The 16,494-nt window shown below is 32.1% G+C and overlaps 1 protein-coding gene across 1 annotated transcript; it reads right to left on the bottom strand.

The window, feature by feature from the left end:
- Window positions 1-14,648: 14,648 nt before the first annotated feature.
- On the bottom strand, window positions 14,649-15,762 carry LOC124847832 (myelin transcription factor). The gene is made up of 3 exons (XM_047325409.2): window positions 15,197-15,762; window positions 15,033-15,107; window positions 14,649-14,941 (listed from the first exon to the last, which is right to left on the bottom strand). Exons 1-3 carry the CDS (start codon window positions 15,635-15,637, stop codon window positions 14,807-14,809), a joined length of 651 nt encoding a protein of 216 aa, XP_047181365.2. The 5' UTR covers window positions 15,638-15,762; the 3' UTR covers window positions 14,649-14,806.
- Window positions 15,763-16,494: the final 732 nt, after the last annotated feature.

Below are 16,494 nucleotides of genomic sequence, written 5' to 3'. Positions count from 1 at the left end.
AAAATTAACACAATTAGATTTTACTTATGCACAAATTAAAATTAAACAATAACAAAATTACATGAAAAAGTTATTACAAGTTAATTAATATATAAATTCTTTTTTATTTATTAAAAACCATTTTTTTTAATTATTCTCCATGCATATAAGTACTTAACCTAGTTACACGTCTATGTGTCTGCATCAAGCATTAAAATACCAACGAATGGTTAGTAAAATACCTAAACAAACTTACTACCAGCACCATACAATAAATTTGCCACCATAAATTTTAAAAATACTTAGTTTTTATATTTTCATTTATTTCAGATTAAGACAGAGAGTAATTATTTCTTCAGTCTTATTGATGAATTATTTTTTGATTTTTTTATTGAATTTTTTATAATTGATATTGTTGGGGAAGTTTAAATCTTTATTAAAAAAATGATAAGAAATAAAATAAAAAAAATGTGGCTATAATTGATTGCGTGTAGAGTATTTTTTTTCCTTTTTATAAGTGAGTCATGAATGTACATAAATGCATGTGAAGTTGCATGTTGGAAAGGAATAAAAAAATAAATAAAACTCAAGATAATAACATGGAAAAAGAAAAAAATTGTTAGTGAAATAATGATAGCTTTAAAAATTATAAAATTTTAGTAAATTATGAAATTGAAATTGTTATAACTATATTAATTTATTGGGGGTAGCTTCATCAAATGGATGAGAAATATTGACCTCATGAAGTGTTTTCAACTTCATTATTAAGGTTCATCCTTAATTTTAGGTAACAAAATGGTTATTTGAATCTCATATATAGTCCAAGTTGAATGTTTCATAATATATTATTACTATAATTATTTTATCAAATATAGTGTGAATAAGATTAACCATTAATTGTTTACAAATGAAGATCACGAATACTAGATTATGCGTGTTGTATCATGTAAACAATTAATAACCATCATTATAATACTTTCGTAAACCCATTTCAAACTATGTTCTCAACTTCAAAGTATTTTTGTGAATTTGTCTCACGAATCTACTTAAACCACCAAACAAATCATACATTTTGCATCTATATCTTTAAAAATCTTTTGTCTATATGTTATATCGATCAAACAAGTGTTTCTGTATGTTTGGACAATATAGGTTCAATTATTACAAAATTTTAGTTGTTTTGATAACCTTTTCACATATGATAAGCTATAATATTACTTAGGTTTGTTCTTTTGCCTATAATTATCCTCATGAACTTGAGAGAGACATGTGAACATCTTATTCCATCAACTTTCAATTCACTTCATCTACTAGCACTATCCTCCCCTAAAGAAAGTTGTGAAGAACATAACATGCTAAAACAATATTTCTCATTGTTTCTAAAGAATACACTAGTGTAAAAAACATTTTTTTATCAACTTTTTATATTAGTTATATTTCACCAAGTATAAAAAGTAGTGCAGTGGCATAATTATAAATATCACAAGATTTTCTATACCGGTTGAAGCTAGAATCGATATAGAAAGTTGGTAAGTGGTAAAATGGTAATAAAATAGAACACATTTTATACTAATTTTAGCTTCAAACAATATATATGTTTATTATACTTTTTAATTTTAAAAACACATATTATGCTGGTTGAACCTTGTAACCGATATAATATGTTTAGTTTTGTCATTCTTCCTTCGTACCCCAATTTTACTTTTATTTCCAACCTAATGCTTCTTCTTTGCGACTATTCCCTCTCTGAGTTATACAACACAGTTGTTGTCATCATCGTCTTTTGCTAGGGTTGTTTTCGTCGTCAATGTCGTTGTCATGCCCTAAGCTCTTCTTTATGTGTCATTCACAAGGTTGTTTGGATGTTTATCGCGTGGTCTGGGGTGTTTTTGTCATCGTTGTATGGTGTAGTTAGTGTTGTGGTTGTCGCATAGTCTCGTTGTCGTCATCATCCATCTCCTCTGCATTTTCTCGATTTAAAAAGGTTAGCATTTGAACCCTGATATTTACAATTATTATGGCTTTTCTTCATTGCTTTGTCATTTTGCTTTGACGAAGACATGACAATTTTTTGTGTGATGTTTGTTGTACACTTAGTTTACATCAAAGAGAAATAATCTATCAACTGGAGGTCACCCTTCTGGTTAGTTCTTTTTGAGATTTTATAAAACTTTACAATGGAAAAAGTTATTTTATACATTTAGAGCTTAAAATATGCAAAAAAAAATCACTTTTTTATTTGTCCTGTTTATGTGATTACACCACTTTGTTGTAGTTTCTTTGAAGGATAGAATTTGCGATCATTTTTTTATTCCTTTGCAGAACTTAGTAACAACAAGAGTGGACGTTCATTCATGAGTTCCATTGCTACAACTTTTGATTCCTTTGTAGGTTAATACTCTTTATTCATTGTATTGGAATTTTGAATTTTGCATTATGGAACTTATTGATAGGGGAGCTATATCTAGCAAAATCCATCTCACATGTGTTTTTTATGATGAACAAAATAAATTTTTTAAAGTTTCTTGCACAACAAATGGCAAAACAATTGCTTGGTCTTTACTATGTGTGTGCTTGAAATGATTGATATATGCATTCATTGTATGAAATGAATCATAAGTTGAAACATATTGCCCTTTGTATATCTGGAAGAAATAATCGATTAAACTGTTTATATAATCTGTTAAATTTCTTCAAATTTCAGTACATGCTTAACAGAGGCAAAATAGTTGTTTTAACCGATTAGATTAGTTATATAATTGATTAAAACACGTTGTTATGTCAACATGTGGTTTCTTAGTGCATTGATGTGTTTGAAAAGGAAAATGATTTTGAAATTTGCATAAGTATGGAACTTAACCGATTACACAAGTTTCATAATCGGTTAAAACGTTTATATTGTGAAAATTATTTTCATTAAAAGCCATAACTGCCTATAACGGTCATATTTGTTTGTTGTTGGCTTGTGTGATTTATTTAATCGATTGCATGCGCCATTTAATCTGTTAAATCTGATACATATGTAAAATTGTTGAAGTAGAAAGAAAAGCTTAACATATTACATTAAAAGCATAATCGATTAAATTGTGTCTTGTTTGAAAAATTCTATAAATAGAAAAGTTACACGATGCTTCAATACGAATTGATGTACTTACACTTTCATAACTCATTTATTTGTTAAGTATTGATTGCAGGAGCGTCCTACACTTCTTGAAGAATCAAGATCGTTCATTTGGAAAGAAATTCATCAAGATTCTTGCAAGATAGTTGGGCTTATACATTGTTGATCATATTCAACACTTGAAGTGTACTATTTGAGGATTAATGTCTACACTACAATCAAGAGGATTATGTTTCCTGTTGTTGTGAGCCAGGAGGAGAACCTGTGTTTTGTATTGAGAGTTGGGATTGCTCTCAAGGTGTATAGAAAGTTGGGATTGCTTTCTGGGTTGTGAGATTGTGAGGTGTTCACATCTTGTGTTGTAAGTGATGTTGAGTTGGGGAAGGAGAGTGCATTGAGAGGGGAGTTCTCTGTATTCTTGCTTGTATAACTTTATCATTATAGTGGTTCCCTTCAACTAAGGTTGTTGAAGGAAGACTGGATGTAGGCTTGGCTGAAACAGTATAAATCGTTGTGTTGATCTTTCTTTCCTTCTCTTTTATTGTTGTTCATATACTTGCCAAATTGATTTCAAGAAAACTTAAAGGTTTCTAAAAGCTTTTTGAAAGAACAATTTTTAAAGGGCTAACCAATTCACCTCTCCCTTTTGGTTGAGATACAAGACATCATTTTTTCTACAGAACTAAAAAAAGGAGTAACATAACGTAGGCTTGGGTTTCAACTTTGTTGAGCATGCTCTCATGTTTTCCTTATATTAGGATGTCTTAGTTAAAAAAAGAGAGAAAACTACTTAGAAACAAGAAAAACATACCGCTTATTTGTATTTTCAATTTTTTTAATTGGTTTATTTTTTGGTTCTCATAAAGAAACTTAGTTAGAAAATCTTCATAAACTCTAGATATTTTATGAGATGAGATTATCTAGTATATAATGATGGCTTGAATTATATACTTGACTTACTTATTTCATGGATGTCTTATATGTTTTTCAATCCTACTTTAAATAGAATCTACTATATTTTATTTTTTGAATGAATGCAATTTATCTTTGTTGAGAAATTGTATATATTGTTAAGCCTATTTAGAAGACATCTTCTAACTCTTATGAGAATTATCTCATTCTCAAAAGATTAGGTTGTGGATGCATTTTATTGTCTTCTTGATTCCATTTTCACATAGTCCAACACTTATTGAATAAATGTACCATAATGTATGTCGTATAGGGTAAGGGAACCTAAAGTCTAGGAAGATATTCCTCTTCCTAGAGAATATCTAAGAAGATATTTCTCAACCAACGTGAAGTACCCAATGAGATATTAATCCCTTGAACTTTTATGAATTTTAACTTGTTAGCAATATAGGATAACTATGTTGACAGTGAATATAGGAGAACTTGTTTGGCCTCAAAAGATTTACATGAAGTTTCCATCACTACTACCCTCATATGACTCACAAAAAGGAAGGAAAATAAAACAAAACAATTAGCTCACCTCACTCAATTTTGTTCTTTCAAACTCCACCTCTCCCCATCCATGCATAAAATCAAGATTTGGGATTCCATTTAAATAGTTTGAATTGAGGTGTAAACAACCATATACATTGATTAATTGTTTGTGTTGTGGTTTGGTGGTAAAATTAAGTTCACAAATTGAACTGCGTGTTTGGTTGTTTCTTAGCTTTAACCAAAAGAAGATGTTTTTAGTTTATACGCATAAAAAATGAATACGAAAGTGGAGTAAAACATTTTTTTGAATTTACAAAGATGAATGTTCCAAAAAATAATGAATGATTTTATTGGTTATGTGTAAATTGTTTAAATGAGCAAGAAACTACCAATTGAAGTTATTTGGGGATATGTTTTTTGTGATGGTTTCCTAAAGAGCTAAACAAAGTGGACATGTCATGGCCAAGTGATAGACATGCCAAATGTACTTGTGTTTGAAGCATAAGCAAAAGAAGTTGATTTAGAGGTGAGTGATTGATTAGAGGAAATGATTTGTAATGTTGGAGGATTCCTTCTAATGTGCTCACGTGTATAACAATTTGATTAGTAACGCAAAAAACCTCTATATGTAGAATGTGCTAAGTATACTCAATTGTTAGCAATATTAAAATTATTTAAGGTGAAAGTAAGAAATGAATGCACTAATAAAAGCTTGAGTTATTAAGTGACATACTTCTTGAAGGTACCAAATTGTTGACACATAATTATGATGCAAAAAAGATATTGTATCTTATGGGTATGAAGTATAAAAAAATTCATGCATGCCCAAACGATTGGTCTTGTATAAGAAAGAAGAAGTTTGTCAAGTTACATCAATGTCGACAATGTAGGGTATCACTATACAAATAAAAAAATGGCAGTCTGAATCTAATAGGTTAGGGTCCTTTTGGAAAAGTCTTATGGAATCTTCTTATAGTTCCACAGTTGAAATGATTATTCATTAATGTAAATGATACAAAATTCATAAGATGACGTATAGATAGACATACAAAAGATGATGATTTGAGGCATCCGACAAATGGTTTGCAATGAAAGAAAATTAATTCCATGTTCCCAAATTTCTACCATGATTTAAGGAACATTAGGTTTTAACTTGCTACAAATGGAATGAATCCATATGGTAATTTGAGCAGCAAACATAGTCCATGGCCTGTAGTGTTAGTGATCTTTGGTTCAAGACAACCAGAAAATGACATTGATGTTTATTTAATCCCATTAGTTGAATGTTTGAAGATGTTGTGGGAGGAATATGTTCATATGTTTGATGGGTACATCGATAATTCCTTCAAGTTGCATGTCATATTATTTTGTACAACCAACGACTTTCCAACATATGGAAATTTAACTGGCTACAAGACTAAGGGTCACAAAGCACGTCCTATATGTGAAGAAGACTCATGTCACTATCAACTACAACATGGAAGGAAAATAGTATACTATGGATATAAAAAAAAATTTAGTACAAACCATCCATATTGTAAATTAAAGAAAACATTTAATGGATGTCAAGAAAAGGAATTAACTTTAATGAATTTAAGTGGATCATAAGTATATGACCGTGTGAAGGACATTAGGGTTGTACTTGGAAAGGTTATTTAAGGTATATTGCCTAAGAATGTCATATATACCTTAATAAGATTGTGCGTCTTTTTCAATGCAATATGTAGTCAAAATATCGACATTGAAAAGTTGGATTAGCTAGAAAATGAAGTTATGGTCATATTGTATTAGTTAAAGATGTACTTTCCTCCATCATTCTTTGATATTATGGTACACCTAATTATTCTTATGATGAATGTACCTAATAATGTTAATTCTTACCATTATCTAAGTATCACTTTTATAGCAAAATCAACTATTTTCTAGCTTGTAACTTGTTAAATTCTCTCTTTTGGCTTGTTTTTATAAATAATTGTGTTTGGGCTACTTTGATGTGAATTCTTCACAAATCTCCTTATTTTTTTGTAGCTAATACTATACATGGAAGAACCTTCAGCAATGGATAGAGATGAACCAACCACGGAAGCTTAAAGCTGTACAAAATTGGAGGAATCAAAAAATCGGAACGCTTGACACTAAGCACTCAGGCTTGGCGCTGAGCGCCACCCATTGATGAAAAACAAGTGCTGATTCCAGTAAGCTTGGCGCTGAGCGCCCAAGCCAGCGTTGAGCGCCCAGGTTAGCGTTGAGCGCTGCATTTTGTGAAAGTTGCGCCCAGGGTGCTGACAACCGAACGTTGGGTGCCCAATCTTCAGAAAGCTGGTGCTGAATGCCCATTTCCTAGTGCTGAGCGATTTGGAGGCGCGATTTCACTTAGAGGAGAACTTAGAGGGTTGCTACGGTTTGTGGGAACACTCCCTTCTTCCTCTTTGGAAACGGAGAGCCAAACTCATCTTGTTGGGGTTAGTTGTAACCTTTGAATCTTGTGTACTTGTTGAATGATTTGAACATATATATGTTTTTTCTATCAATTATTAATATTCTTGTTTCCAATCTTAAAGCTTGCATGTAATGGAGACGTTCATGACTTGATCTTGGGGTTTCATGGGTTACGGGGACGTAAGATGGAGCCTAAAACTGAAACAAGAGTCCTTGTGGTTCATTGATTCTAGGGATGGAAGATGATTCACATGTTGTCTTAGATCCTAGTTCTTAATGCGGGTTTTGCTTGTTAATTAATCAAGGGATTGATAGTTAATAGGTAAAAGCTAGGCTCTTTCACCTAAGGGATTAAGGCTAGAGTAATTTTGTGGATTGACTTTAGTAATTTGATGGAGAGGAGATGAAATTGTGTATGCACAAGAGTGAATTGGTGAAACCTAACCTTAAAATTGTCATTTCATATCATTTCTAGTCTATTCCATTCTCAAATGTCTTCAAACACCAAAGTTCAAACTTGTATAGTTGAAATTTTATCTTCTGTGCACTTGTTTTTCAATTGATATGTTGTTCTTGAGTCTATATGAGTTGTTAATAGTGCAATTAACTAGTATTACACAAGTCTCTTGGGAAACGATACTTGGTCTTACCATTTTATATTACTTGAACGATTTGGTACACTTGCCTAATGAGTTAATAAGTTTTTGGTGTCGTTACCGGGGACTCGTGGTCTATATTAGACTATTGTGCAATTGTTAACTTATTTAAACTTTATTCTTTTGTACATTCTTTACTTTATTCTTGTAAATAGATTTTCAGTTTTACTTGGACTAATTTGTGGTTTTATCCTACCTTTGTTTAAGTGTATTGATGAGTGCATATTTATGCCCACATTTATGCTTTAAAATTCAAATTTTTGATGGGATAATTGTGCTTAAATGGTTGATTTTAAGTGAATTTGTGATGATTGGAATTGTTGGGTTTGGGAAATAAAGAGACGTAAAAAGTGAGTTTTAGCGCATAAATTATTCTTGGATGTTCTAATGTTTATTTGTGCAGCTGAGAATATAAGTTTTATTGGTCCAAATGGCAATTCAAGGCCCAAAATCAGATTTTATTTGGAAAATTCAGAACGGGCTAAAGTGCAGATAGAAGAAATTTCAGGGCATTTGTGCAATTTTGGAAAGTCAGAAAATCTAGAAGATAAAATTCAGTTGTTGAATTTAATTTGGGAATATCAACAAAAAATATCTTCCAAATAATTTTATCATTATCTAAATATTTTAGTTATTTGGAAGATATAGGATATAAGATAATTAAGTTAATATCTATCAAATATTCTTTAAAACTGATTTAATCTAATGAATATTTGAAAGATATAATATATCAACAGAAAATATCTTATCAACAAACTATTCAGAGTCCAAGCCCAATCAAGCCCTATTTAAAGAGACCCAGAGGACTTCACTTGAGACATTCATTCTCTCATACTCCTCTCACTTTTCTTTTATCTTGTATTCAACTCCATTCATGGAGAGCTAAGCATCTAGGGCTATTCTGCTGTAATTCCATGACGGATTCTGAGGTTACGTTCAGTTAATGCAATTGTTTACTTTGGTTATTGATTTAAGTTGTTCTCTCTATGTCTTTCATCTCTCTATCTTGTTAAAAGCAAAGATTTTTGCATCATAATATGTTTGAATCTACATGCATATTGATTATATGAGTTTTAGGGTTTCTAGGTTTAAATTGAGAATCTACTTTGATTTAATTTAGGAACTTTCATATGATTAAATGGTTTTTACTATCAATTGAGAATGTACTTTGGTTGGTAGTAATAATTTCAACTATAATCAATTGAGAATTTACTTTGATTGATTAACTTTTAACTTGGTTAGGAGATTTAAGAATAGACATGATTAAACACAATAGAATTTGATTGAGAATGTACTTTGGTTAAATTTATTGTGAATAATCTAGAAAGGTTTTGCATTTGATTGAGAATTTACTTTGGTTAAATGCATGATCGCCCTCAAATTAATTAAGAATGTACTTTAATTAATTTGAAACTTAAACAATAATCAATTGAACAATTATCCGTGAATAACCGATGATGAATCTATCTTGGAAAAGCAGTGGAATTAGCCTATTTAATCATAACTGTTTTTAAGTTTATTATTTGTTCTTTAAACATTCTCCAAACATCATTTTTATTCATAAGCATTGCATAGCATAAGAGTCAGATATTCAAAAGCAATTCCGTGTTCGTTGGGAGACGACTCAGGGTTACTTTAGCCCTATCTACCTTCTTGAATAGGTTTAATACGTATTTTGGTCCCTCTTTTCGTAGGGTCTGTTCAAATTGGTCCTACTTTTTTTCAAAAGTTCACTAAGATCCCACTTTTCGCAAAAACGATGCACGTTAGTCCTTTTTTAGGTTTAATACGTATTTTGGTCCCTCTTTTCGTAGGGTCTGTTCAAATTGGTCCTACTTTTTTTCAAAAGTTCCCTATTTTGATCCCTATTTTGATCCCTCTTAGTGAACTTTTCGTATTTTGGTGAGCTGTACATTTTGATCCCTCAAAAGTTCACCTCAACGAAAAATGTACAGCTCACCAAAATACGAAAAGTTCACTAAGAGGGATCAAAATAGGGATCAAAATAGGAAACTTTTGAAAAAAAGTAGGACCAATTTGAACAGACCCTACGAAAAGAGGGACCAAAATACGTATTAAACCTAAAAAAGGACTAACGTGCATCGTTTTTGCGAAAAGTGGGATCTTAGTGAACTTTTGAAAAAAAGTAGGACCAATTTGAACAAACCCTACGAAAAGAGGGACCAAAATACGTATTAAACCTCTTGAATACTACTTGGCAATACTGAAGTTGCCTTGAAAAGTAGTATTAATTTGATAGCTTCAACGACAGCCTATCAAATTTGGCGCCGTTGCCGGGGAATACGGTTAGTATTTTAAATATTTTGATTCTTATTTTGATTTTTCTTTTTATTTTTTTAATTTTTTATTTTTTATTTTTATCTTTATTTTGTTTTATTTAACGCACATACATTTAATTTAATTTGAGTTATTTTGTAGCCTTTAGTCATTCTTGTTTTAGCAAAAATCTTTTTTCTTGTTTTTATTAAGAATTTCTCTTGAGAAATACTTGAGGCTAGTTTGAATACACTCTGGCTAGGAAAGACTTGGTACTTAAGTTGTCCGTTGTGACGCACCTCTCTTTCCTGGGAGTGGACCCAACAAGTCTCTCTTATCTCTTATTTGAAATCTTTATCTAAAGCAAGAACAAAAGAAAAAGATAAGTAACAGAGGAACAATTTCCAGCAGATTGCGTAGTGCATGACCAGAGCTAACCCGGGAGAATTTTATCAAATTAACCCGGAAGTTGAAAGGAATTTGCGTAAGCTGCGGAGAAGATTGAAATTTGGGTGTTCTACTGAGGGAACACTTCCTACATCTGAAGTTATTCCACCTTCATTATCTCCAATCACAAACATACCATCCAATCCTTTACCTGATCCTAACCCAAACAATATGGCACAAAGAACCATCAGACAATTAGCTACCTCCCACAATACAGCTATCCGAAGTAACATTGAATACCCTAATGAGGAGTGGGAGTTGAGACCTGACCTGTTAAATGCCTTACCAAAGTTCAATGGGTTATCAAGGGAGAATCCACACAAGCACTTAAGACAATTTCACATGTTGTGTGAAAATTTTAAATCTCCCAGGATCACAATAGAGAGCCTTAAAATGAGAGCTTTTCCATTTACTCTTCAAGGCGCAGCTCAAGATTGGTGGTATTATCTCTCTGCACGGATTACAAATTGGGAAACTATTGAAAGACTCTTTCTTGAGAAGTATTTTCCTGCATCCAGATTATCAGCTATCCAGATTATCAGCTATCCGCAGGGAAATTCAAGATATAAGACAGAGAGATAGAGAGAATCTTAGTGAATATTGGGAAAGATTCAAGAAACTATGTTCTTCATGCCCTCAAATCCAAATGGAAGATTTTATATTCTAAGCTTTTATGAAGGCTTAAGTCCTACTGATAGGTCATGGGCAGATGCTGCAAGCGGAGGATCTTTCTTAGACAGGTCACTAGAAGATGGTATAGATCTAATAGAACGGAAGGCAGTAGACAATCAACAGTATGGCACAAGAGAAAATTCAGTGACTTTGTTGAAGGGAGTGCATGAAATTGATAATGGTGCAGTTGATGGAAAGAGGATAGATGAAAGACTGAATAAGCTAGAAAGCAAACTTGACGAGATTGCAAGTTTGTTTAAAACCTCAACTCCACAAATTGCTAAGAAGTGTGAAATTTGCATTTCAACTAACCATTATACTGATGAATGTCCTAGCTTGGTGGAAACCACTGTGGAAAACTCATCTCAAGCTTTTGCTGCAAACATGATTGGAGGAAATAGACCATACCAGAATTATCATGACTCATCCTCCAATAGGTATCAACAGAATAAACAACCTTATGTTCCACCTCAACAAAGGCAGCAACCTCAACCTGAAATGTCACTACAAGATTTCATGAAAACAATACTTGAGCTTAACGCTGGCACTAAAGCCCAAGAGCTGGCGCCACTGTTTGATGATTTTCCAACAGCCTTCAAAGATTGTACTTAGTGGATATGACCCCTAACTGAGTCATTTTTACCCTTTTGCATCCTCTAATTTTTGCCCTTTTATTGTTGTGTGTTATGTTTTTGTTCTTTGATTCATTGTTTGTGATTGTGATAGGTTAGGTTCTATTTGTGCCTTTGTGATGATTCTAAGATGTTCATTGAATTATATTATGTAGATGGCATCTTCCTCAGGTCCTAAAAGGAAAAAGAACCCTGTTGGTCAACCCTCCTAAGGGAAGAAAAGTAAAGAGAAATTTTACTCTAACAGATTCCTCTCTAGATAGCATGAAAATATTTTTACTGTGGTGGAAAATAAAAGACTATTAATGGAGAGGAATGTATGATTACATCAGTCAAGGGATGTGGGAGCCTTCACTAATGAGTATTCTAGAAGAGGATGTGAAAGTTTGGGAACTTACCCCGCACCAGCCAATATAACTGTGGTCAAGGAGTTCTATGCAAATGCAAAAACCTTTAATGCTGATGATGACCAATTTTTAAGTTATGTGCGGGGAAGGAAAGTCCCATTTAATGCTGAAATTATCAATGCTTTCCTAGCAATAGAATGACAATTTGGAAATGCCCAATGTCAATATGCACAATATCTAAATGAAGTCCAGACATTGATGAAATAGAGAGAACATTGTGTCGTGAAGGAGGGAGATTTCATAGGAATAGATAACAACAACCCATCTACATCAAAAGAAGCTATCTTGACACCTCTGAGCAAACTTTAGACTACATTGATTCATGCAAATATCTATCCCTGCTCTCACGTTTCTGACATCACCATCGAGCGATCAATTATCCTCTACAACATCATCACGGGGAGGGAGGGGTGCCCCAAGGGTGCTCTAGTTCCATGAGTGAGTTTTTTTCTCAGCAATCCCTTGAACCTATTCCTGCTTCCCTTTGTTGACTTTTGACTGAGGGAAGTACTTGTTGAGGAACTTAACAACCACATCCTCTCACACGGTTAAGCTATTCTCAAGGAAAGAGTTCAACCACAACTTGACATTACCTCCCAATGATAAAGGAAATAGATCGAGCCTAATACCTCATCATGCACGTCATGAATCTTCATATTATATCATATCTCTAGGAATGTGGCCAGATAAATATAAGGATTCTCATGAGATAAGCTAGTGAATTGATTGTTTTGCACTAAGTGAATGAGAATAGGCTCATCTTCCTATTTGTGGCATTCACCCTTGGCCAAGCAATGCTATTGAAATGAAGAGGCTCTGTGACCGTCAAATAGTCTTCCAAAGTGCGTATAGTTTGCCCTTAGCCGTCACCATTCGGATTAACAGTCATGTCGTCCCCTTCTTGACTAATGTGTTTATACGAAATCAATTATGTGAATGAAGGGTTGTGTAAAAGAATTTCAAGGAGGAATTTCTTAATGTTGTTATCTAGTGTTAAGTGTACAAATGTATTAGAGTTTATCCTGACACCCTAATGGTCACTCATTCTCAACTAGAGAGGAATAAGGCATGTGGTGAAAGTAGCAGGAAATTCCTGTCTAGGGGTTTTACGTTGGTCAAAGACAATTGTAAAGAACTAACCTTGTGTGGTAGATTAGATTGAGCCAACAATATTACCATTACAAGTGCATAAACTATTATAATTTGACATTCATATTTATCAAATATGTGATAGCTCGTTATAGTTTAATATTATATTTTTGTTGGAATGTTACAAAATATATATATATATATATATATATATATATATATATATATATATATATAAATTTAAATTGATAATTAGAATCAATTATACTTTTTTATATTACCAATTAGAAAACTACTATTTTAATAATTTATATACTATTAAAACTGTTAATAAATCTAATTAAAAAATAATTTCAAATTTGAGTATCAATTCTGATATTAAAATTAATATATAAAAGAATTAAATATGATTTAAAATAGTAATAGTTTTCAACTTTTTTATTGAAATCAAAATTTTAAATTTAACAATACAAAATAAACCTTTAATATTTTATTAATTTTATTTTAACATAACCTTAAAATAATTAATAATTATTATTTTTACTCATAAATATGTTTATTATTAATTTAATAATACTGATAAATTTAAATTAAATAATTGCAACAATTAGTAACATGCTTTAATAACATCACTTGATATTAATTCTTATTGAAAGTAATAAACTCTAAATACGATTAATAATACATTAATTACTAATCAAAGTTGCCAAATTATTTTTAGAAAATTTATTTATCAAATATATTTCTATATAATAAACGAAAACAAAAGCCATGTCCCATTTTTGTTATCACCGACTCGAAATCAACGGAGAGAAATCAGTTTTTAAGGTCCGAATTACTAAACATAAAACAAAAAAAATATATATATTTAATTAGCCATTTAGTTAGTTAGTACTTCAATTTTAAAGTTAGTTTGTTTTGTTAGTTTAATTAACATAATCATAATGTTAATATTATTGAAAAAATCATTGATCCTTTTCAAACAATTTAAAAAAGAGAGCCATATTACATTAATTTTTACAATTTAAAATTAAATTGAAACTAAAAAATTTGAAGGACTAACTTTAATTTTTTTTAATGAAAATTGAGACCAAATAAATAATTAAACGACAATTTATTGTATAATTTCTTTGAAAAGGATTGGGGAAAATTTTCACAAGGCACAGTAAATTTGTTAGGTTTAATTTGATGCATGAACCGACATGAAATTTCTAGAAAGTATCTTTAGAACAAACTATGAACTATAAAATGCAGTTTATTGTAGTGAAAAATATTATGAAAGTATCTTTAGAGCAAACTACGAAAGTATCACACATTTCAATTTTTGAATTTAAAGTCTTCAATTACTCGAATGAACTTCAATGACTTTCGGATTACAAGCATAGAAGCTCTAATTCTCTATTTGAGAATAGATGATTCATATTTTCTTATTAGTCAGTTTACATTCATAAACTGTGATTATCGAGCAATAGCAAAACAAAATAGGTAAAACAGAATGCACAAGTTTATCAGCAATATAATATAATACTATGCGCCATTTTCTTTCTCTAAACAGAAAACTACAAATTGCAATGTGAAATAAACAAATTTTTCAAACAAACATAACGAGCAATTATGTATGGAAAATTCATGAAAGATAATGTTTCAACTATCTGATTTTGTGTGTGTAGTATTAGTTTGTGAACAAGCTGAACCTGGACTCTGCAGAACTTGGCATTCGCGGCCAACAGATTCCGATTCCGACTCCGATTCCGACGCCACCATTTCCTCCGTTTTAACCTTCTCATACCAAAACGAAAGGTATAATTCTTAGTACTACTTCTTCAATCGGTTAATGAATTCAAAAATCAAGAACACCACTTGCGCGTACCTCCGATGTCGATCGCGCTTCGTTCACGATCTTTCCTTGTTCCTTCTCCCTGAGCGTTCGCATAGGAGAAACTCTCTGTTGCAATAAGAAAAAGAAAAATCAGCGTCGAGAAGTTGAAATTGAAACGAATAGAACATAACAGGTGCTGTTATTGTTGTACAAACCATGCAGCGATTCTTGAGTTCCTTCAAGCGGAACAACCGATCAACCTCGATCTCGAAGTTCTTCTGAATTTCCCCTCGCTCTTCCATCTCCTTCATCTTCACGTCCAGCACCGCGTGTTTCTCGTTCAGTATTTTCTCCGTTCTGTCCTTGTCCGCTTTCATCCTCTCTAGCTTCTTCTTGACCGCGCTGAGCTCCTCCGCCAGAGACGTCTCCGGCGGCGCAGCTGCCGGAATCGAGACGGCGGCCATCGGATTGTTCTCTTTGTCGATCAATGAAATCTCGAAACACGGCCGGTCAGGCTTGGGTTTAGGCTTGGCGGAAGGCTGGATGGGATCGGCGGGAGAGTTCTTGAGCTGAAGCGGCGTCCGGCCAGATCGCGGCCGGATCTTCGGTGCTCCGGTCGTCGGAGTTAGCATTTGTGTCTGCATTTTTGAGTGCATTTGGTTTTATGCCGTATTTGGTTGGTTTGTTATTAATATGGGACTGGAAACCGAAGGGAAAGGTATAAAAGAGATTCGAGACGACGAGTTTTGAATTTGAACCAGACAGGCGCTAACGGCTAGTGCCTTTTTTTATGGGGTAGGGCTTTGCTTATAATGTTTTTTGCTTTTTTTTTTTAAAAAAATACATTGGATTCTCTCCTATAAATTCGCATGTTAACACTTACATTTAAAGTTATTCATCAGGAGTTAAATCATATATTTTATAACAAATTTATGCGAATGTCATTAAGCGGGAAATTTCTGATAATAGCAACAATGCCGGCTACTTAATTAAGGTATCAACAAGTTATGAACATATTCAGTTTAATTTATTTTAAATGAATAATTCTTTTACATCATCATTGAATGCTTTCTATTTTCTTCTTGAAATCAATTTTTATTTGGTGCTAATGTTAAAAATGGAATTTATAAAGCAAAAAAAAAAAACTCAGTAGCAATGTCAAGAAAACTTTTTGAAATTCTTAATCATTTTTTTTGTTCTCTTTTGAATTTACGGGTTTGATGTATGATGCTTTCTTGACTTTAGTAAGCACGTCCATTATTAGTTTTGAAATAGCATGCCCATTTAAATTGAAAGAAACAAGAAAATATTAATACAAGACTTCTTGAGTACAAGTTTTACCATAATTGTTAACAATTATAGTTAGACTTATGCAAATTATTTAAGGAAACTTTCAAGAAGTTCATCAGCAATGTCAGTTATATTTCACTGAGTCATAATTAGTGAGATAAAATGAACAAAATAATTGGATAAAAAAAGCATTGTAATTAAAAACAAAAGCATTTCATAATAC

This window comes from Vigna umbellata, chromosome 3, assembly GCF_029865625.1.
Source record: "Vigna umbellata cultivar VRB3 chromosome 3, Vumbellata_1.0, whole genome shotgun sequence".
Lineage (NCBI taxonomy): Eukaryota > Viridiplantae > Streptophyta > Magnoliopsida > Fabales > Fabaceae > Vigna > Vigna umbellata.
This window is presented reverse-complemented; position numbering and strand designations above follow the sequence as displayed.